The sequence below is a fragment of the Siphateles boraxobius genome, unplaced genomic scaffold (genome assembly GCF_051911475.1).
Source record: "Siphateles boraxobius isolate OS27281-9 unplaced genomic scaffold, OSU_SipBor_1 77, whole genome shotgun sequence".
In the NCBI taxonomy this organism is placed as follows: domain Eukaryota; kingdom Metazoa; phylum Chordata; class Actinopteri; order Cypriniformes; family Leuciscidae; genus Siphateles; species Siphateles boraxobius.
In genome coordinates, this window is record NW_027509205.1 from 674,280 (window position 1) to 698,097 (window position 23,818).

The 23,818-nt window shown below is 39.0% G+C and overlaps 2 protein-coding genes across 2 annotated transcripts; both read right to left on the bottom strand.

Annotated features, from left to right (window-relative positions):
* Window positions 1–743: 743 nt before the first annotated feature.
* On the bottom strand, window positions 744–16,766 carry LOC143726051 (uncharacterized). The gene is made up of 12 exons (XM_077219037.1): window positions 16,667–16,766; window positions 14,996–15,109; window positions 10,596–11,483; window positions 9,520–9,614; window positions 9,290–9,331; window positions 8,691–9,042; window positions 8,442–8,588; window positions 8,040–8,156; window positions 4,016–4,143; window positions 3,793–3,837; window positions 2,677–2,787; window positions 744–803 (listed from the first exon to the last, which is right to left on the bottom strand). Exons 1-12 carry the CDS (start codon window positions 16,764–16,766, stop codon window positions 744–746), a joined length of 2,199 nt encoding a protein of 732 aa, XP_077075152.1.
* Window positions 16,767–20,030: 3,264 nt separating this feature from the next.
* Window positions 20,031–21,878, bottom strand: LOC143726052 (uncharacterized). Its single transcript, XM_077219038.1, has 4 exons — window positions 21,727–21,878; window positions 20,944–21,141; window positions 20,714–20,810; window positions 20,031–20,527 (listed from the first exon to the last, which is right to left on the bottom strand). The coding sequence occupies exons 1-4, from the start codon at window positions 21,751–21,753 to the stop codon at window positions 20,031–20,033; spliced, it is 819 nt and encodes a 272-aa protein (XP_077075153.1). The 5' UTR covers window positions 21,754–21,878.
* Between the last annotated feature and the right edge of the window lie 1,940 nt (window positions 21,879–23,818).

The window sequence follows — 23,818 nt, forward strand, 5'->3', positions numbered from 1 at the left end:
ACTGTGTCTATAGACTGCGTTTGTAACCTGTATCTCACTACTGTGTCTATAGACTGCGTTTGTAACCTGTATCTCACTACTGTGTCTATAGACTGCGTTTGTAAACTGTATCTCACTACTGTGTCTATAGACTGCGTTTGTAACCTGTATCTCACTACTGTGTCTATAGACTGCGTTTGTAAACTGTATCTCACTACTGTGTCTATAGACTGCGTTTGTAAACTGTATCTCACTACTGTGTCTATAGACTGCGTTTGTAAACTGTATCTCACTACTGTGTCTATAGACTGCGTTTGTAAACTGTATCTCACTACTGTGTCTATAGACTGCGTTTCTAACCTGTATCTCACTACTGTGTCTATAGACTGCGTTTGTAAACTGTATCTCACTACTGTGTCTATAGACTGCGTTTGTAACCTGTATCTCACTACTGTGTTTGCATAAACTGTGATGATTGCTGGACTGACCTGCTCTCACACACACGCTCCTCGCCTGTGACGCTCGACACTCCTGCGGGACAGCGACGGCTTCTCCGGGCTCCTCATTCACTGCTCCTCCCCATCAAGCGGACGGCAGCAGCTCCGGCCCCCGGTGGAGACTCCTCCGCTCCCCCGACAACCCAGCACTTCATCACAACCTCTCCATTCAGCTGGGTGTCCACCATAGCGTCTGCTAAATGATTCAGTGTAATGTGAATGTCCAGGCCTGGTCCTCTCCTGTTCTTCACTGTCGTCGCTCCTGCTTTAATGCTCCCGTAGCTCCTCCGTGACACACTCGAGACTGGTGCTCATCTCCGCCTCTTCCTGCTCGCCACAGTAACACAATTAAATATTGTTTAAAATATTAAGAATCATTAAAACTGCTCGACTGAAGAACTGGCTGTTGTGTGACAGTAATTTCATCTATTAAAAAATGTTTTGGGGGAAAAAATATAATATAATTTTGAAAAAATATAAACAAATATATTTATTTGTTTATTTATTAATTTCTATTATTTTATTCATTTTTAATTTCTGCAGGGTTGGTCCTCCATATTCTTTAAGCGAAGAGGAGAGATTCGCGATTGCACTGAACACGTTTTAAGTGCAGGCATATTCTCTGAGCGAGCCCAGAGAAAATTCTTACAAGAGCAGTGTATCTGAGAGCGCGCCCAATGTTCCCGCGCGCGAGCAGAGAGATTCGCGCTCGGCACAGTACATTCCGCGCGCGAGGAGAGAGATTCACGGTACAATAATGCGCTCTCGACCTTTGACAGGAAAATAACGCCATATATAGTAGCCTGTCTTCTCTCTGTGTTGCGTTTGTGAGAGAGCTCGCGCAGCACTGAGACAACAGTACTTTTAAATCCATAAGTAATTAACACGCTAGTTTTCATACTGAATGAATACGTAACATAATTAGGTACTTTAGTTATTTTTAACACAAGAACATTACACATTCTTCATGCTACATTTCTCAACACTGAGAATGAATAAATAAATGCTTGTTTCTCCAGACTCGCAGTTGTCAGTCATCCACAAGTCAGAGCACTATCATAAAGCCATAGCGATTAAGTTAACTCAACTCAACATTTCAACATCTCCCCAGCCTGTTTAGCGTGAGGAGCCGGACGCACCGAGACGACTGAAGAAACCCGTCACACGGCGGGAGTAAAAGGGGGAATCGAGTGGGATTCTGTGTCGCTGTCTCTTTTCTATCATAAGCCTTACGCATCTGTCAATCATCCTGGCTTGCTATTTGGGGAATGAGCCAGCGCTGTGATCGGCCGAACTCTTCTTCTTCTTCTGCTGTTGCTTGATTTGAGGACAGCGCGTGCAACAGGCTTTTGCGTAGTTTAGAGTGACAAATCGTACCAGCGTACTTTGAGGTCAAAATGCGAACAAGTTGGCAGGTCCGAGTCTGTTCCCTCTCAAATAATGTCTTTTTGATTTAAAGACCTGACTTGATTAAACAAAACAAAAAAATGTATTTTTCTTACTTTTTTGGCTTCTCTCTTCTTCATTCTCCATCCAAATCTGCAAACAAGGGATGATCTGCCATGTTCTCTGTAGTCAAGTAGTATTTTGCATCAGGCAGAAGTTCTGGGGAAATGACTGTGAAGAGAGCGGATTAATCACGTTTGGCCTTTCTGTAATAGGCGTGTACACGTAAGGTGAATGTTACCATGACATACAAAGCATTTGTTGCTGTTACTATGACATGAACATTTAATCACTGCTAACATTCATTAGTTCCACTTTGTTCTTGTTATGGATCTTACCCCAGAATGGGTCTTTGTTGTTGTTGATGTCCATAAACCATAAAGCGGCGAATTCGTAGGCCAATTCCCCAAACGTTTCTTCTTCAGTTTCTTTTTCAGTTTCTTTAAGAATTCCTGCAAGCAATACATTTCCAGTGTTTAGTAAAACATCACCAGTCATCAGTGATCTGTGTTCAAAAAGTCAACTCACTATTGATTTCTTTTTCGGCAACATGTGCATATTTTATATGCAGGGTTTTTGGGTTGATCAGTATAAATCTCTTGAGTAATGGGTAAAAAAGATCATTATCCACGCAGTGAAGCAGTGCAACATAGATTTGGCTCATGATGCGGTTCGCTGTCTCGTCAGTCAGGCACCCTCCGTTTCCTCTGATGAACTCCCTCAAGGTCACATAGGCAGGAAGATGTTCCATTACCAGGACGGTTTGGTCTTTCAAGAAGAAACGCTCATATAGCCGTATGAAATGGTCACAAGTTGGAGGCTTTTGCAGTTTCAGCAATGTAGTGCCCTCCTTGACAAACTCAGGCTAAAGAAAAGAGATTGACAAAACATTGGCTAAATTCATATTTCCTAATTAAAGAGTGAGGGAAATGAAAGATGAAAGCATTAGCCATGTTTCCATCTCCCTGTTTTTATGCACATTTTAAAGTCTCGCATCAGAAACGTGATGAAAACGGCAAATGAGGAAAAAATCCCTTAAGTCGTAAAAAAGTTCACACACACTCACTTGAGGTGGTTTTTGACTTGTGCGAAAAAGGATTAATGCAAATATTGGGAGATGGAAACGCATTTGCCAAATGAATTTGATTTATATTGAACTATTCAAAATAAAACCATTGTAAGCACATCACAGTATCATTCGAATCAATGTCTCAGTGTGACGGGAACAAATGTCTCATTTCCAAATAAGTAAAACAAAAGGTAATATGGTTTTTAAGAGTTTAGAGATAACTGGCACACAAAGGAAGATGATCCTACCCCCAAAAGGTGTGAATGCAAATTACCATTGTTTCCATGTGAAAGAGGTTCTGGCTATTTAATGGACCGCAGTGAGGGATTCTGGGCCTTTCTGTACTTCAGATCAGCCGTGAGGCTGAGAGTGTCCGAGACTCTCAGACTCATGTATCTTTTAAAATGCTGGGTTTGGATCTCTTCTCTTTATTCCAGAGCATTTGATGTTTTGTATCGATTATCTTTGGATTGATTATGTAATTGGCATGATACATATACCTGACTTAATACATTGTTACATTTGATAATTCTAACTGACTTTGACTCTATTTTCATTAGAGTTAAAAGGAATAGTCAAACATTTGCTCACATTTAATGATGCTCATTTGAAAAAGATTTGCTTCACGTTTGGATGGAAACCCAGCTAATGAAAAAAAACAACTTTACATGAACTCTACAACCGATGCTTCTAGGCTTTGGCTGTGTAATTCAGTGATATCTCATACTATCTATATTACCGAATTTAACAAACCAATTCTTTCTAGAGAATTTCATGAAGAATAAAGTCTTGTCAACTTACCGATGTTTCCCAAAGTCTGCATCTCTCAACAAATTTGATGTCAACCTAAAAAATAAGACAATTTTTTCAAACGTAAGTTAAACTTGCACATGATTATCTACAGTCTATATTTTTTAAACACTTTTTGATCAAAACTGTCAACACTGATGTTTATGGCAAGACTCAAAGTTCACAGAAGGAAACAAGAGACAAAACATTTGTTTTTGGAGAAAGAGCAACATACTTTCTGGCCGTCCGATCTTCTAATTCCTTCATGGACACGATCATCATATCCCACTTTCTTTCCCACTTCAAAAAGACACCGAAAGTATTCACATGGCAGTGTCGGTTCATGAGGAAACATTAAGGTCACTGAAAAACACACAGCAAAAAAGTGTTAACATACAGCATGAGACTGAACACACCAGTGCAGATCAGGAGCCAGTATAAGAGTGGAGATTACAAACAAAACCAGAACAACAGATTGAAATGGACATGAATCCAGGGGTACGTGATGCCTCTACTGTAAGCAAAAGTAGCATATATGTTCTCATTAATGTAACTATAGCAGCAGCGGCTTGTTGCTATATTGGATTGTCTCTAGAACTAGGGGTGCAGAAATCTCAGTTTACTCTAGACTACAGCACTGCATGATGACTGGAGACTCACGGTCTGTGGGCTCGGCTGGCCTCGGCTCCTGTCCGCGAGTTTGTGGACGCTCCTGCGAAGGCTCAGGCACACAGGGACACACTTTCCTTATAAAGGACTGGAAGCCACGCTTTACAGCAGCCAAACGAGGACGGCCTTCCCTCCCTTTAGTGTGTTTTTCAGAAAGCAAAGAATATTGATTAGAAACATTTATTAGCACAGATTACAGCTGAATGATTAATGTAAAACTGTCCAGATGTCCACGTGAATAATTAGCAGGTTTAGCACTGAAGTTCATGTTAGAAAGATAACTTAGTCCAGTATCAAGGCGCTGTTTGACAGGCTTTTAGTGCCTGTGAGCTTCGGGTGTATGTGAATGAAATGTTTAGCCGGCAAGGCTTTCAATCACATGCAAATAATGAACTTTTGTGAATGGCAGTGTCCCGTGAGTGTAACTCTACCTCTGCCTTAACATTTGATGTGAATGTAACAGAACTGGCACTGATATTCCTCCGCAATATTCAAAAAAGGGGGCATGGCCATATTTCTGCGGCTTTGTGGAAGAGGAAGAGTTATAGTGGAGAGCAGTAGCCATGCCATCGAAAGTGTGTTATTTTCACCCAGCTGTCAGGTCTTCTGTGTTCGGGATTCCTACGGACGCTGTTGTTCGTCAACAATGGCTACAAATTATGTTGTACAATCGTAATTTAGCTCTCTGTGCTGCGCATTTTACAGAAGACAGCTTCCAGAATCTCCACAAATTCAATGTCGGATTCAACAACAAACTGTTACTAAAACATGAAGCAGTTCCAACTTTAAAACCAGAGGCAGCAGGTGTTGGGCCACAACCAGTAAGTAAGACTTAATAATTTTAAATGTATTTGCATATATAATTTTAGACGTAATGCTTTAGTTTTTATCAAGGACGTAAACAAATTCCAGCACTGGCTTTAGTAGCCACTTAGTTATGCTATTTCGTGTGTCTATGACAAACATGTACAAACATTTTGTACCTGAATTTGTAATTATGTACTAATTTTGTAAATGTATTTTCCATGTATACTTTATAACGTAATTTTTCGATTTGATCAAGAACGTAAACCAATGCCAACGCTGTTTGTAGCTAGTTAGTTCTTTGCTATTTTGTGTGTATAAGACAAACGTGTATAAAGTTCAAAAAATTATATGCAATCGCAACAGCAAACTTCAGCTGCTGTTATCAGATGTGTTCACGTTCTGTTGGCATTTTAACACAGTTGCCACATGTACACCTAAAGAAAACGATACACTGAGTAAACTAAGTTTTGTGAATAGATAAACGGTTGTTCATTATATCGACAAAACAATAACTTTAAAAAACGGTATTACTCAGTCATTTATTCAGTTATATTAAACATTTAAATCAGGAGAAAACCGTATCTCTAAAGCTAACAAGCAGCAGTAGCATTTTCAAGTAACAGCATATCGAAATTCTTATATAATAATAATAGTAGAATAGAATAATAATAATAATACACAAATGTACCATTCAGAAACGTTTTTTAAGAGCCGTGTTTGGGGAGGTTCTGCTTGACTCTCTTCATTGCCGCTTTCTGGGTCTGATTCTGGCTCAAGCTGATACGCAGTATTAACACCATTATTTACATTTGACCGGAGCACATGCAGCTTTCGCCTGTAAAGGTAATGGGCGTGAAGTTTCCGGACAACGTGCGCTACGCAGTTTAGCCAATTACAACACACCGGCCCAACTAACCAATCTGAGCCCATTGCCTGTTTCTGAGGGAGTGGTTTCATAGAATCAGGAATCAACCGGTCGTTCAAATGACAGAGGAGAAAGCGGCTTACAATAAATGTGAAATTTATGAAAAATAAGACTTAAAAAAAAAAAAAAACACTAAGACATGTTATATTGCACCCCATAAACACAGTCATGCAAAGAAAAAAAGCAGTTAACCACCCCTTTAAATCCTGATGTACTCGTTACATCATAAGAAGGATGGCGTCTACGCTAATATTAGTGTCTTTGTTTATCCCGAGGTTTTCCCGCAGCCTGCCGGATCCAGGCCGTTTCCAGATCTGACGAAGGACCAGCGCCTGGACCCGATGACAATGCAGTGCTGAAGTGCCAACTAGCCTCTCCCTATGGAGGATCCCTATACCACTCTACAGATAAAGCCTTGTGGGAAATTCGGTTCGGGTAACTACCCCTAAGTTATGAAATTCAGTATCAAGATTTTAAGGCCAGACAAGTAGTTTTTTAAGGCTTGGTTATAGGGAATTACAAACCTGCGCACATATATTCAAACGCACATAACTATAGACTTAATTCCATACCTGCAAACTCAGAAGGTCTGAAAAAGGTGACACATTTTATGCATTTGTCGTAAACGAAACAGAGCTCAATTCAGTCCTCGCGTGCTGTATAAGTGTCTATGGCTGCACGCTTCGGGTCGGGTGTGTGCGCGCAGAAAGATGAGACCAACTCGTGTCCTGCTGGGTAGATCAGCACATTAAAGCACAAATGTGCGCATCTACCACAAACGCAGGTCATCAGTTCTGACTGGAACGCTTCCAAAATCGTCACTATCTAACAGTTTCGTCTAGTTTTTATTCGTTGACGAAAATGTCAATAGATTTGCGTCATATTTTTTGTCATTCAAAACTAGTTTTTATAATTTAGTTATCGTCTCGTTTTCGTCTGTGAAAAATGTCTTTGATGAAAATAATGACGAAAATTATTCATCAAACGAAATTGACACTGTAATGCAGTGGAGGAGATAGCCTTGCCAAAATCCTTCACATTAAACTAACATTGTAACGTTAGGCTAACAACACAATTTGCTGATCTGAGGTTAGCTGACTAGCCGACAAGCTTACTTTCCATTATAACGTTAGTGTTAAACATGTTAACTAACAACGAAGTTAGAGAAAACAATTATATTGTTGGCAGATAACAACACTTAACTCAAAACTAATGTCTGTCCAAAGTAGCACCAGAGAATTTCTCAAACCATGGGAAAGCTGCAGCCAGGGGCTTTTCAAAGACGACGCTGCCGTTATCTTGACTGTGATTGGCCAAATGACCAAGTGAAGAAGACTTCTTTGTGAAGAAGACCGCAGTTGGTTTTTGAAACTCACGTTTATGGGAAATTAATAAACAATTTTTCAGTAAACGCATTTACTGAAAACACCAACACCAGCCAACACCCCCCCCCCCCCTCCCCCCCCCCCCCCCCCCCCAAATAAAAACTCTTCGGATCTACACGATTCACGCGGATGACATTTTCCCATTCAAAATGGCGATTTTTGCCGAAAAGCGACTAGTTTGCAGGTATGTAATTCTTAATGCGCATGTGAACGCCATCAGCGTCTATCACAGGTTCGCGTTTAAAGTTTGCGTAGAGAGAACTAAGAGTTTCCTGTTAAAACGATTTAGTCTGAGCGGCCCCTAAAGTCAATAACTAATGATCGTTCTGACGGAAGTGAATCAATCAAAACTAACTTAATCAACTAATCTAACTGATCAAAACTGCATGTTGTCTAAGGAAAAATTTAAAACAGCATCAGAAACATCAGGCCGAAGCGGACATGAATCAGAGTGGTAATAACTAGAGACTCACCGTCTGACTCGAGTGCATCTGTGCCTGGTGTTTTCTTAAACCAGTCATGATCCAACATGTTCTGTAAGGTGATCTCTGACTCTCTGTCACGAAGTTTCCGAAGTAGATCCTGGCATTCTGGAAAAGTTTTCAGAAGAGAGCTGATTAGTCCGGTTTGATTTTGAGATATGTCGTTTGTGTAAGTAAGGTAATGTTAATATCAAATACACTGCATTTGTTGCTGTTACTATGGCATTCTCTGGATGCCCATGAACATTTATTCAGTGCTAAACTTCACTGTCAGTCCGCTGTGTTTTACACTTTGCTTATTTGTCATCAAGGTAACTTTACTGTCACTTGTGTAAGAGCTTGACATGTTTTCAAGCAATGCTATTTCCATTTCGTTCTTGTTTTTGGTCTCACCTTTGGACAAGGGTGCATTTTTCCAACCAAACCAGAGTTTCAGAGATTTTGCTTCGACCATCCCCTTCAGCACTCTGTATAAGCCTTCATTTGTTGCCATTAAAGCCTGAATTCTCCTCTCTGCTACTGACTTCAATTTGGCTGTTTCTGTAAGCAATACGTTTTCAGTGTTAAAAAACTTTAAAACGCCCTTATTTCCATATCCTGTGGATAATAAATCAGTAATTTGTGCTCAGAAAGCAAACTCACGTCTTTCGATGATGGTCAGTGCTCTGTAAAAGCCGGTTATCTTGATCTGCATGGTGTCAGGGTCGATGAGTACTTTTCTCAGGCTTATGTCTTTATAATAAACACCCCGTTCACTGCAGAGCCGAAACGCAGCGATGAGTTCCTGCATGATGTCTTTTGCCACCGCTTCAGTCAGACGACCTCCGTTTTCTCTGATGAAATCCCACAAGGTGATGCTGGTACCTGGATGCTCCATAACTAAGATGTTGTCATCTTCCATGTCAAACCAGTCGTATAACTTCACGACATGGTCGCTGTGTTTCATTATCCGCATTATAGCTGCCTCTCGACACAAAGGTTCGGAATGGCCAATCTAAAAGAAGAGATTGACAAAAGGTTAGTTGACTCCTAACCTCAAACCTCCTCACTAAAGAGTGAGTGACATTCAAGAAGAAAACAACCAACTGTACATGTACAATACAACTGATGCTTCAAGGCTTTGATTGTCTATTTCAGTTTTATCTTATGCTGTCTACATGCAGAATTATCAATTACCGAATAAGAATTTAATAAATAGTTCTTAATAGTAATTTTTCAAGAATAAAATCGTGTCAACTTACGTGGAAATCAAACCGGCGCTTCTTAACAAATTTGATGATCACCTAAAAAATAAAGAAAATATGTGCAAGCGTAAGTGAACTGATACATTTTAGTTGTTTAGATGACAATCTACAATCTTTTTAAAACATGTTTTGATCAAAACTGTAAACACTGATTTTTATGTCAGGACTCGAAAGACAGAAGGAAACAAGAGGCAGAAAGTTTGGTGTATCCAGAAAGAGCAACATACTTGTTTGTCATCTGATTTTCGAATTCCTTCATGGACGATGCCATGGGATTTTGATGCCAGTTTCTTTCCCAGTTCATAAAAAGAGTCAAAGGATCCTGAAAAACACACAAAAGCATGAGACTGAACTGCTTATGACTAAACACACCTGTGAAGAACAGGCGAGGAACCAACCGGTGTGAAGATCACTAATAAAATCAGTAAACAGGCTGAAATTGACACATGTGAATAATTAGCATTGAGGTTTTGCATTTAAGTTCATATTCCTTATACTTGAGATGGCAACTTCTTGAATCTGCAATCCTATTATAGTATTTTTCACAAATAAAGTAATTGTTTAAAAATATATGAGTATGTGAATAAAAAGGAAGTAAACACTGTAACAGGGCACTCAGTAATCTGGTCATTTTGTGCGCACTGGTAATCATATTTCTTCAAATAAAGGCAAGGTAATGCTAATTTTACATACAGCACACAGTGAAAAGTATATGAATATGACACAGTGGGCAACTGGATATAGCACAGCATATTTTACAATGAAGGATTTCAAGTTTTTAGATGGCGTTTCCCGTGAAGCTGATCTTCTGTTCACATTCACTCGCTCCACACGGCCCGACCGTCACTCGCAGGAACACGTTTATATCGGCTACAAATGCACACTTCACAAGATATCACAGCTGGATCCGAAATTGCATATATCACTGAATTGTGAAATTAAATGTGTATTTGATATTCAGAGATTTGATTAAATGATGTAGATGTGGATTTGCTGAATGTTGACGGCAGATGAGAAAGTACTTTCTTTGTTTACCAGTTCTGTCTAAAAGTATAAGGTATGACTGACAGAGATTGTAAACTAATGAAGACGGAGAATGTGAGTGTGTGATCAGGCGCTGCCGTTTTCTTCTCACGCGCTTGTGTTCTCAGCGCCGCCCGTCAAAATAAAAGTCCCGCTTCCAACACATCGGCCAATCAGAAAACCTTATCGGCCGATGTTTTAAAATGCCAAATATCGGGCGATATATCGGTCGACCACTACATGTGAGTTTTGATTTGTATTAATGTCCTCAGACAGTTACCTGTTGGGTTAATCTTCACAGGTCCATCTGTTGGGCTGCTGCTGGGGTTTCTCTCAGATAACACAGCAGCGCTGGTCGATGGTTGAGCGTAATCCACCATTGGCTCGGTCTCAAGCGCATCTGTGGCTGGAGTCGGCTCCTGTCCCCGAGTTTGAGGATGCTCCTGCGATAACACAGCAGCGCTGGTCGATGGTTGAGCACTGCTGCTATCCATACCCTCAGGTAAATACTCGTATGAGTCCACGAACACGTCGCTGCTGCTGCTATCCATTCCCTCAGGTAAATAATCGTATGGGTTCACGAACACGTCGCTGCTGCTGATATCCATTCCCTCAGGTAAATACTCGTATGAGTCCACGAACACGTCGCTGCTGCTGATATCCATTCCCTCAGGTAAATACTCGTATGAGTCCACGAACACGTCGCTGCTGCTGCTATCCATTCCCTCAGGTAAATAATCGTATGGGTTCACGAACATGTCGCTGCTGCTGATATCCATTCCCTCAGGTAAATACTCGTATGAGTCCACGAACACGTCGCTGATGCTGATATCCATTCCCTCAGGTAAATACTCGTATGAGTCCACGAACACGTCGCTGCTGCTGCTATCCATTCCCTCAGGTAAATAATCGTATGAGTCCACGAACACGTCGCTGCTGCTGATATCCATTCCCTCAGGTAAATACTCGTATGAGTCCACGAACACGTCGCTGCTGCTGCTATCCATTCCCTCAGGTAAATAATCGTATAGGTTCACGAACACGTCGCTGCTGCTGATATCCATTCCCTCAGGTAAATACTCGTATGGGTTCACGAACACGTCGCTGCTGCTGCTATCCATTCCCTCAGGTAACGTTGCATGCACGATGTTTACTTTCTGCATGTTGCCTAAGGAAAAGTTCAAACTAACATGATCAGAAACATCAGGCTGAAACGGACATGAATCAGAGTGGTAATAACTAGAGACTCTCAAACAATAAGTGTAAGCTATTGTGATTGTCAAAATATTTGGTAGCCTAACTAAACATACTTTTTTAAGTTTAGTGACACAGCATGGTGCAATAATTGGTATAGGCTACTACTTTTATTATTGCTTGATACAAATTTTACAATTTCAATTTAATGGTTTATTAGCTTGTTAGCTCTTGTGGTTTTATTCCGATCTTGATTCAATTTGGATGCGTATTAGGTACAGTAGATACATGTTGATTTTTAGACGTCCCCCAGTAATCGTGTCCCGCCCCAGGTATCCAGCGGATACGTTCGCGGCTGAGCGTCGGCTCACTCGGCTGAGTGTCCGGCTCACTCGGCAGCTCTGGCCCAGTAATGGTTGCCAGATTTGGCTAGGTTTTGGCTGTGTAGAGCTGGGCCGATTGTGGTTGAGAAATGGCGCATTAGGCACATTAAATTATAAAGATGCCACAACTGTCCCACTATCACGTGCAGGATCTTGCACCTATGAAGGGCTTATAGAACTTCAAAATGAGTTTTAAATAGCCTACATGATTTAATATTATTGAGATTTTTATTCTTGTAATGTTCTAATTTTAGTTTTTTTATGTTTGTAAATGCTGCGTGCGTGACTTGACGTGTTTTAATGCGCGTGAACGTCTGAAACGCCTTCAAACACTGGCGCGGCGCAAGAGTTGCCATGGAAACGACTGACAAGTAGAAAAACTCCCTCTCTCGTGGTGTTTTCACTGCTTTCAGGTGAGTTTAGTCTCTTAAATCACACAAATGATACACACAAATGTCCTTGACGCTTCTCTTGCTTGTAATTGACATGCTTCTGTTGAATATTAACTTTATAGAAATAGTTTATTGTCTTCGAAAAAATCCATTAGCATCTCAACCGTTTTCAGAAGAGGCCGGCTAACTATATAGCTTGAGCTTTTGTTTATGAAGGTTTGGGCTTTTAATCACATCTTATGTGTAGATTAGATGTTTTTAATAGTTTTGTAAAGGTTTTTGCTTGGAAGTGAGCTCATTTATTTAACATAAACGTATGTATTATTCAACATTAACATATGTGCTGTTAATCGGTGACGTCACTTAGTACATGGAGCACTAAAATTGTCTGAAACTAGCTCAGCCTCAATGGTAAACAAATATGGATGAAAGAATCTGATCTGTGATTTCAGCAGCAACAACAAAACCCTCTACAACAGAGGAGAAGCTCCACGAGCTCAGCACTCCTGAAGAAAGGGAACACAGCTGAACTGAGGAAGCTCATTAAATAACTTCATATCCATTTACTCAAAAATATTTTTCACAGATATTACCATGCGTCTGTTATTTTTTTATTTATCAAATTTACATTTACTTTTACTTTAATTTATTTTAAGAAGGTTTGTAAGTGACACTGTTGGAGCAATATGAGTAAGTTAACCCAAAAACATCAATTCTGTTATTTATCTAATTTAAATTATTTTCTGCATATTTTTTATATTCTTTTTTCTCTTTTCTGCTGCAGCTTCTTGCCTTTAAATAAAGCTGGCAAGCGGCTTGCTGTGTTACTCGATCCTCCATGCTGAAGGGCTGCACAATAGCAGAGGTGGAGTCGAGCAACATCTCGAAGCCGCTGTGAACACTACGACTTATAACTAAAGTCAAACATACAGCATTGGTGTTGGTGGACAAATCCAGCATTATGGACGTGACATTTGCAGTCAAAACTATTTTTATGTTGATATGAAAAATTGGGTACTTTTAGCCATACAACAGGTGAATTATGTATATGATGTATATTACGACGTTATGATGACAGGTGGTCTCGGCGGGTCCTCATCTTGAAACGTCTTAAGTAATGTTCTCCTAATAAAAGGCCATAGAGGAGTAGTTAGGCCATGCAGGGTTTTTCCTGGCTCAAAAGAAGGCGGAGGTGGTAAAACGGCCATCATTTACTGATGATAGCAGAGGCTTTACACGCTTCACACTAACATTGTCACTGTTGGAAAACACTCTTATCAGAATACACTTCTCTACCTTTATAAAGGGCATTTCCCCTGTAACTTTATTAAATGCATGCTTCATCATTCATTTCAAATTCTTAAATCTGATCAATAAATCCAATTACAATAATAGGACACTATATGCAGGGTTGCCCACTTTTAAGTATAGGTTGGAGTGAGATTATTTTTTTTGGGTGGGGGGAACATATATAAGGAAAACATGTTTTGTTGAATGCAGTTTGCTTTTTTAGCACTATTTATGACTTTTCTTGGGTTAAATTCAGTATTTTCTTGCATTCATTAATATTCACTTTTGTGTGCTTATACGAGTATCATTAAAATATAATAGGATACAAATTATTAATTTTTTTAAATGTATCATTTGAAAAATCTAGTGTTTGATCATGTCTGAATATTTATTCAAATGCAAAACCTAAAAATAAGCAGTTATGACCTGCAATACTCTTTTGAGCAACGAGACTAATGCCACACAGGCTCCTAGTGGGTAAACAATGGCATTACAAATGGAAATTATTTTTCTGGCCACAAAATGACTCTAATTTACCTAATTTAAAACTCTTTTCTCCATTTTAACCTTGAATACTACACTAAGTGTAATATAAATAATAGGGCTGTCAATCGATTACATTTTTTATCTTGATTAATCGCATGATTGTCATGAGTTAACTCGCGATTAATCGCACATTTTTTATTTGCTCTAAATGTACCTAAAATTAATACTTTTCAAGTTTGTAATACAAAATATGGATGCTCATAGAATGTTAGAAATCGTGACTGGACAATAAGAAATGTGTGACTAATGTATGACTGAGAGAAAGGGCCTTTACTCAAGGCTAGTAGATCAACAATGTGTTAGTTATGGGACATGTTGTTCATGATGGCATAGAGGGAGTGAACTATAAGGAAGAAAGGATGCCCTCCTTCTCTGTGTGACTGTATGATCGCCGCTGACCTTTCCTTGCAAGGGAATAAATAATCTCTAAAGACAATTGGCACATGTCTGTCTCTTATTCAGTGATTTAAAAATGTTTGGCACTACAAAATCAAACCGGTTTCACATTGTACATTTATGCTAACCATCTAATTAACAATCTAGTCTTGTGTGTGCGCATCAGTTGCGTTTGTGTAGAACTGAATGTTCAACAAGTTTGTCCTTTTTGAACCGTATATAACAGCAAGTATGTAAAACGACATATTCTTCACTTAAATCAACATGTTTTCCACTATGGAATGTCAAAGCTGCCGATATAATAAATAAATAAATAAATAAATGCATAAATAAATACACATCAAGTATCTATTTTGCTCATGTCTCATTGCAGCCTATAGGTGGTGCCAGAAAGAGGGAAACAGGTCAAAGAAATTTACTGGTTTTAAACTCGGTATAAATGGAGAGTTTCTCCATGTAAAGTATTTAAGGAGTTTTACCTTGAGACTGACCTTGACCGCTCTTACAGAGAATCCATAACAATATTCCAGTGTTGACCAGACACAGAGGATCCAGAACCAGAACCAGAGGGATGATCAGATCCAGAGAAGAGCCTGAAAACACAGGAGAAATCATCAGAGAATATGATCACGTTGAGCTCATTATATTAGAGTTATATCCCTTTGTTGGTTACAGACTCAAACCAATACTTTCTCCATCTCTTTGTCCTGAAATGAAGAATGCATGAGACTAGTATTTCTTTTTTTGTTAAACCTTTCAAGGTCATATAATGTGCACCGATTTCCATTCACAGTAATATCGTTGTATCGTTAATATCGATGGTATGAGAGATTCGGCATGTTGGGATACAGTGCATCCAGTGATGCGGTTTTCTGTAAGTTTCTGAGCAAAGTGAAGCAAAATTTACCCAGCTTGTTTAATACCAAAGTATATCCCTCACACACCCATAGAGTGTACACTACGTGATGTAGTCGGTTTATATCATTTAATATAGGCTAGTTCATCTAATATAATATCACACAAAGAGTGCAGTTTTCCCCGGATATTAGCATGATAACAAAATGTGATTTTGATTTTATACAAGTTTAATAAACAAGAAGTTAATATTAAGTGAAGTACATTTAAGACACCATATTGCCTGTCTTAGCTCTATTTCGCCAACTAAAGCAGTTGAAACCGAAGCCACAGCGCTGTATTAGTCTCTGAGAAACACAGCGAGGCGTTTCCTCACTGAATGAATCAGCTTTTTGAAGAATCAGTTTAAATCTCAATGACTCACTCATTAACAGTGACTTGCTGCCTCATACCGGCGGTTTTAATCTTACATTTAAAGTACCTTTTCATGTTTTACATCATTTCAAATATCAATATTCAACGTTTTATGTTTAAAACATCAAAACATTATTTATGCATAACTGCAGGTTCTTCATTTGTCATTAAACAGTCTGTGTAAATGCATTTAAATGCCACTTCAGATGCAGATTCTGAGTTTCCTCTCCATTGCAAAGATTTTGTTGATGCAAATTTATTGGTAAAAGTCCTATTTGTGTCTTATTATTATAATTTAATTTGTTTAAATGAATGAAATTCATACAAAAGGTGGTGCATGCTTAAAATTAGGTTTACATTTATAAAGGTAAAACTGTCCATAAAATGTAAAAAATCAATTGAAACGTATTGGGGAAAACTGATTTCTGTCACTGCTGTGAACTGACCAACACACAGAGTATGAAGAATATCACACACTTCAGGAGTCAGCTGTCCACAGCAGTCCTAAACATGCACAATAACACACTCTGCTAAATATGTCCTCTGTGTACATATCCTTGCAAGTATAATTTTGCTTGTATTATTTAAGTAAAAATAGAGTTATAAAAAGGGAGAGTTGTCAAGGTCTCTCGCTCTCTCCCTCTCTGGCGTGCACGCGCGCTGTTTGAACATACATATTCACGAAGACTTTCGAAAACCGGGACAAATTCACATAGCCTTTCGAAAACCGGGACATTCAGTGTCCCGGGAGAGGCACATTTCCCAGGACAATCCTGGACAAACCGGGACGGGTGACAGGACTAATGCTGTGCCACACACAAGTCCTGCCATTTATGTCTATGTGTGTGTCAGTTCTGATGTGTATAACTCAGTAACGTTACCTGTTGTGTGGTCCACACAAGCCACAGTTGTGTTCAGCTGTCTCCCAGCGAACACCTCGAACAAGCTCTCCAGATCCAGTGGGAAGTTTGCGAACAACATGATGTCGGATTGACACTGTCTCTGCCTGTTGTTTATAGCGGTGAACTGCGTTTGCAAACTTCGTCCGTTAGTGACTGAACTACTGTGAGCTGAGCTGAAGATTCCGTCAAAGTAACTCAATTTATATTGTATAATATATATTGAATGACACCGTATTCTGTCAGATTCTGAATCTCAACGAGCTGTGTAGACACTGTGTGCCTGTTGTTTAAAGCGGTGAACTGCGTTTGTAACACTCTGTCCGTTAGTGAATCTTGAGTCTGATAACGGCTATTGAACGCGGTCTGTGATGTCACATGGAACTCGCGCTGTCTGTGACGTCACGGCTGCTGCTCTGCTAGCGGTCGAGCACGCATAATAGACCTTTTACGCACTTCCGCATTTTTTGACCGGAAATACGTCAATGAAGTGTATTAGAACTTCCTGTTATCGTAGCGGCAGATACGAAAAATGGCAGAGTCGAAGAGTCGCAGTTTCTGTTGTGTTCCAGGCTGTTCGTCTTCCACCCAAAAACAGCCCTACCTTTCATTTCATTCTTTTCCTTGTGGATCCAAACCTGAAACCCAAATGGATACAGGCGATCCGAAGAGAGGAAGGGAACAGTTTTGATATAAAAAGAGGTAGCACCTATGTCTGCAGCCGGCACTTCGCTCCGGATGATTACGTTGGTGGCTGCGTCGTTCGTCGCCTGAAGAGTGGTGTTGTCCCGAGCCTATTCCCTTGGAACAATTATACTGCTCCTTTGAGAAGGGAGTCAGTATATGACAGAACCTTCAAACGTCAGTCTGTCCAGCTATGCTGTGAAGGTGAAGATAGCACCATGGTGGCTAAGGCAGTAAGGATGGATCACGACTACGTGACACACCCACCTGCAGGTAAGATTGTTCATAATGTGTTTAGTAAGTTAACGCTAGTCAACTATGTATACCGTTAATGGATAAATGCATTTGTGTGATAAATGCATTTCTAACTGAACAACTTAACCCTTGTGTATCAATTAAAAAAAAGTTACACATGGGTACATAGAGGACAAAAATGTCCGTGTCAAAAAACTACTTGGGAGCACAGACTTATGTTTGGTCTCATTTTAAAGAAGACCCGTGGCAGATTATTGCTAAAGTAAAAAAAATTAAGTAAATTAAAAAAAAAAGTTATATAGGTTTAAGTTTATGAACATTATTTTATATAAAATATATATTTAATGAAACGAGTATAACCCTAAAACGGCTAGAAAATCAAAGCCATAAATCTAAATAAGTTGTGTTCCAAATGTGAGATTGGTATCTCAAAAAATGAGTGGTAGTATTTTGTTTGGGTGCAGTAACAGATTTTCCCCATTGGATGCCAGCAAAACTCCACTGGTGCACACAGTAATTGGATTTTTTATTTGCAGTTGAGTTTTTCTCTCTTAACATTACAAACACGTATTTTTATTTAACTAATGTTAGTCTACATCTGTAACTGTAACATAGTCTCATGCTGTCTAGCTGTAGGGGGCATGCTCTGAATGACATTATTTCTGCAGTGATGTCATTTAAGAGTTGACATGACATGATTACTGTTCTGTGTTGTGTTGAAAGGTAGCATAAATATGTTAAGACTGTTTTTTAATTTATTTATCTTTATAGGTGCTCTGGACGAGGCTTTGGATTACATCCATGACTTAGAAGCCATGTTGCAAAACACTGACCTACCGACCCCTACTCTCTTCAGCCGATATTGTTCATCAGACCACCAAATTCGTTTCTACACCAAATTTCCATCCGAGAGGGTTTTTACAATTTTTTGGGAGTCGATTGCACCATCTGCCCTTAGACTGGTGTACTGGACCAAAGCAAAGAGGGCAGGGGAGGAAGGCTGCCAAGATCCCAGCCCACCACGCATCATGCCATTAATAGATGAGTTTTTGATGTATTCCATGCGGGTTGCTGTTGGCATGAAGGAGCAGCTCATTGCTGACATGTTTAATGTGAGCATTGCCAGGGTCAGCAGGGTTACCATCACCTGGGCCAATTATCTTTTTATGATGCTGAGCTCACTTCCCATCTGGATAAGCAGGGAAAAGGTTAAGTCCACTATGCCCCTTAAATTCCAGAGGTACTGTCCCAATGTCAGAGTGATACTGGACTGCACAGAAATTGCCCTGGAGACAGCCTCATCCCTGACCTTACAGTCAGAAACATTTTCGAGCTACAAAAACAGGACGACATTGAAAGGCCTGATTGGAGTTGCTCCCAATGGCTTGGTGACATTTGTCTCACCCCTGTACACCGGGTGCATCTCAGATAAGGAGATCACCAGGATCAGTGGAGTCCTTCCCTTGCTGGAGCCAGGAGATGACATCATGGCGGACAAAGGGTTCCTCATTCAAGACCTCCTTGCTGACGTTGGAGCTAAGCTCATCATTCCACCTTTTAAGCGTTCAGCTCAATTCAGCAAAGAGGAAACAGAACAAACCCAAGCCATTGCCCGCCTCAGAATTATAGTGGAGAGAGTTATCGGTAGGGTAAAGTCCTTCCACATCTGGGACTCTCCTGTGCCGCTCACACTGATTGGCAGTGTGAATCAGATCTGGCTTAACTGCTGTGTTTTAGCAAACTATCAAGGACCTTATTGTTTTGAAGAGTGAATGAATTAATGTTTTGTATGTAAATGTATAATGTGTAAATAATTTAGTGTTCCCACATTCTTAAACATCAAATTAAATATAATTGTTATATTCGTAATATTTTTCTGTTGAAATGTGACTGATTTCACTAAAACATTAGATGAACAATTAAAACAATTTTGGTCAAAATGATGCATCCTTTAATTTTTTGGTATGTGTAATATCAACTGATTAATAACTTATTTAATAAATAACATCAAACATTTACAATAAAAAAATGACATTAGTTCATCAACAGTAAGACAGAAGGCAAAACTGATTGGTAAAGAACAAGATTAGTGGAAATAACATCAAATATTTACAATAAAAAAAATACCAGTTCATCAACAGTAAGACAGAAGGCAAAACTTATTGGTAAAGACAAGATTAGTGGAAAAACACCAAACATTTACAATAAAAAATAACATTAGTTTGTCAACAGTAAGACAGAAGGCAAAACTGATTGGTAAAGATAAGATTAGTGGAAAAACACCAAACATTTACAATAAAAAATAACATTAGTTTGTCAACAGTAAGACAGAAGGCAAAACTGATTGGTAAAGATAAGATTAGTGGAAAAACACCAAACATTTACAATAAAAAATAACATTAGTTTCTCAACAGTAAGACAGAAGGCAAAACTGATTGGTAAAGACAAGATTAGTGGAAAAACACCAAACATTTACAATAAAAAATAAAAACGAATCCCAAAAACGACTGGCAGTCAGCCTTGGTCGCCGTAGCTGTGTCCACGCAGGACATTTGGACTGCTGCTGAGTTTCTTTGGCTATCTCGCTGGACAGCTGCGGTGACACTTCTAGAGACTGGAGATGCATCAACTGATGTAAGGTCGGGACGAAATGCAACCTGGGAAAAGTGTGCTGCATCAGAGGAAGGGACGGAAATTCTGGAGCCATGTGGTGTAGGATGAGGTCACTGGACTTCTTGGGTGGACAGTGATAGGACATGGGAGATCCACGAGGGACAGACCCAAATCTAGATGGCGTCAGCTCCATCTCAGAAACCCCATCCAATACAACAGCCATGAGAGACTGGGGCTGCACCTGGCTTAATTTACTTCCAGATGCCATCATATATGGATCTGGCAGTGGTCCTAGACAAAAGAGCAAAGAGATACACAAGATTATTGGTCACACAAAAGAAAATTTAGACATGAGTGCTTAACTACATTTACATTTTATTTATTGTATCTGCGGTAACCATAATGATGTTAGTCATAACATTTAAAAAAAAAATAACTTACTCTCACAAAGCAACAATCAACCAGTTAACAAGTCACCTGTATATGCCTTGTACAATGTGGACCTCAGACCGTTCTGACCCACTGTTTTGGGCTTTTGCACCACCAGCTCACTAACAGGTTCAGGATGGATTCCCTTAAAAGTAAAAGACAAAAAACAGTTACAGTCTGTACTGTAGTCACTTCTGGTGGTGTTTTTATAATAATTTCCAGTTGTTATAGATACGCATCAGTTCTTAAATCATATGACATGTTTATCACAAACCCACCTGTGTTCTTGGTCTGTGCCATCTCTGCAAGCCACTAGTGCAGGCCAAGGGGGGTGGAACAGCCTGCAGACCCAGCTGTGAATAATGTGCGGTCTGGTACAGGATAGCAACTACGTGATTGCAGAATCCTTTACCAGCCGCACAACTGCAGGAGAAAGCTTTCAGGTTGGCAGTGGCACTTTCTGCCTCCAGTGAGATCTAGACACAATAACAAATTAAATAGGTTACACTGAAGTCATACTTACGCAGTCACATCAATGTTCACAATAACATGACACTATAACTTTCAGTAAAGAAATAGTAAGTGAAGAAAGTGCTGCAACCGCAGCAAGAAGAGTGAACGCAAGAACGGGCAACTTTCTGAACTTTTGCCAACCGGCATTCTGTCTATAGTCAAACCTCCAGTTTGTGAGGCTCCTCGCTCTTCCTCATTGACCTGAAGCATCTACCTCTCACTACAACCTGTCCCTGGAGTATATTTGATACTACCGCATGCAACAAGAAAATATTACGTGTTATCTCACATAGAAATACACAACTTTACTTCTTAACGTTAAGTCAGTAACATTTCACATTTACCTAGTAAGTTACAACTTCACCAAATTACTTCTTGTTATGTTATCTCATGCCATCTCACTTAAACATACACACAACATATTCACTGCTGTGTTATACCTTATATTACAAATTCACAACACCATTACTTACTTTACAGTTAACGTTAACAGAGATATAACCGGTGATATGGTTAAAGCTAGCTACAGCAATTTCTTCGTTTCTTACCTTGGTAATTGTGGATAAACTCTTCATGGAAGAATTTATATCCCTTGTCCAACTTGTTCCCTTTAGTGGACGAATGTATCTCCACACTCTTCACCACATCGGCGCTGGTGAACTTCGGAAGACTAGTCAGGCTAGTCGAAAACACTCTAACGTTAGCTACCATTTCTCCGTTAACAAAGCTTACACCGGAAATGGGTTTACGCTTCCTTGACGTATTTCCGGTTTTTGCGTAAAAGGTCTATTAAAGTGATAGTTCACCCAAAAATGTAGAGAAAAAAATAATGTTATAATTTACTCACCCTCATGTCGTTCCAAACCTGTAAGACTTTCAATCATCTTCGGAACACAAATGAAGACATTTTAAACGAATATGAGAGATGTCTGTCCGTCCATTGAAACTCATTCACCCAAATTCTCAGAAGAGACTCGACCACTTTATATAATGAATAGATTGAATTTGGGCTTTTATTCTTTTTTTATATTTTTCATTCTATGCTGAAAAACGAATAAACCCTCTAAATTCAAATGGTTAAAGTGAATTGTATTGTTTTTATGGCCAAGAACGCACTGCATTTTTTTATTAATCAGCATTTATTCAGTGTTACACATACTATTTACACACACACAGCCAATAATTTTAGAATTTTTACCAATTATTTAACCATGTAAGGTGTTTGCAAGTCACGAGTACAGAAAACTGAAGACATCAATTCATAAATTAAACAATATAATCAATGAATAAATTATAAATTAATGAGAACATTTCATTTAATTGAAAGGACGGTCCCACTTATTTATTTATTTAGTTGGAGTTCAGTCAGCTTAACTGTTAATGTAATAAAATAATGAATGGACAAAGCAAACAATATACAATTGTTTCTTAACTTGCCTGTGACATATGGCCAAATTATTATTTTGGACAGACAAATAAAACCCTCCTTTCAATTAAATGAAATGTTCTGAAAATACAATTTTCGTGAAATGAAAATAACGTGAATTTTCACGTCAATAAATACATAGACTGATATTCTCATGTACTTTAATGGTCCAATGGCAGGAACCAACTATATCTACATATCCTATATTGGATATTAATATCCAATAGTGTAAATCGCGGCTGCAGCTTCAGGTTGGTAGTCCAAGGCATTGTTGTTTATCTGTACTTCCGGGGTTCTTCCCACCGGAGCCTCGCTTTCGAATTTAAAATAATGGCTGCGTGAAATAAGCGTATTCAAATCGATGGAGTTAGAGAGCAGAACTGTGATTTTTGGTAGTTTGTAGTCAATAAATGCGTTGGTTTACAATATGTATATAATACATGGACATTTGGATGTAGTATGTGTATGTAGTTACAGCAATATTGTTTTTAAAAGATAAAAATCTTCTAATATTTAATGTTTATTGTGGTCAACCAGCGTTGCCTGCCTTTGTTAACATATTTTCTGGCTAACTTTACCTTGGTTAAAGACCGTTTTGCAGTTGTTTTGAAGTATTTGTGTGTTCTTAAACGTGTATGTTATTTAAGGGTTATCACGTAATGTTCACTGTGGTTTCACAAGGACAGGAGACTTGCAGGAAACAGGTGATTGTCTTAAAAAGCCATTGCAAACAAGTAAAATGTAAAATTGCATTCATCTTAATGTTTACAATGCTTATGCACTTATTACTATATAAATGAATACATAAAATATTTTATAGACCTGTTATATCTTAAACCCCCCAAAATGTCAGGTTGTGCAACTGTCCGCACACATGAACAGACTAAAATACTAATTTAAATGGTGTTTTAAGAATAAAACAATAAAAATGAAATTCTATGGCATCATTTTAACCGTTCATATAAACAAATTTTATACATTTCAGTAGATTTATAGCTGTTGAGATAATTGAAAACCTTTTGTCAAGCAATTTGCATGTCAGAATGGCAAAACTGCAAACATGGCTCTCTTATTATAGTAATTACAGTGTGCATGATAATGCATTGTCCAGAGGAGCCTTAATGATCCTTGTAGATCTCTATCAAATACTGTAAAAACTGCTTTCAAGTATGAGTTGGTACACTTTCAGGTGAATTTAAACACTTAGAAATGTT

Bases quoted from the DNA above. Each gene is read 5' to 3' on its own strand.
- LOC143726051 (XM_077219037.1), bottom strand. From the start codon at position 16,766: ATGTTGTTCGCAAACTTCCCACTGGATCTGGAGAGCTTGTTCGAGGTG. The intron at 8,589-8,690 runs GTGAGTTTGCTT...TATTGCTTACAG, and splicing joins ACTGACCATCATCGAAAGAC to AAACAGCCAAATTGAAGTCA. The intron at 3,838-4,015 runs GTATGTTGCTCT...CTTATTTTTTAG, and splicing joins GAAGATCGGACGGCCAGAAA to GTTGACATCAAATTTGTTGA.
- LOC143726052 (XM_077219038.1), bottom strand. From the start codon at position 21,753: ATGAAGAGTTTATCCACAATTACCAAG. The intron at 21,142-21,726 runs GTAAGAAACGAA...TATTGTGTCTAG, and splicing joins GTTTATCCACAATTACCAAG to ATCTCACTGGAGGCAGAAAG. The intron at 20,528-20,713 runs GTGACTTGTTAA...TCTTTTGTCTAG, and splicing joins ATTGTACAAGGCATATACAG to GACCACTGCCAGATCCATAT.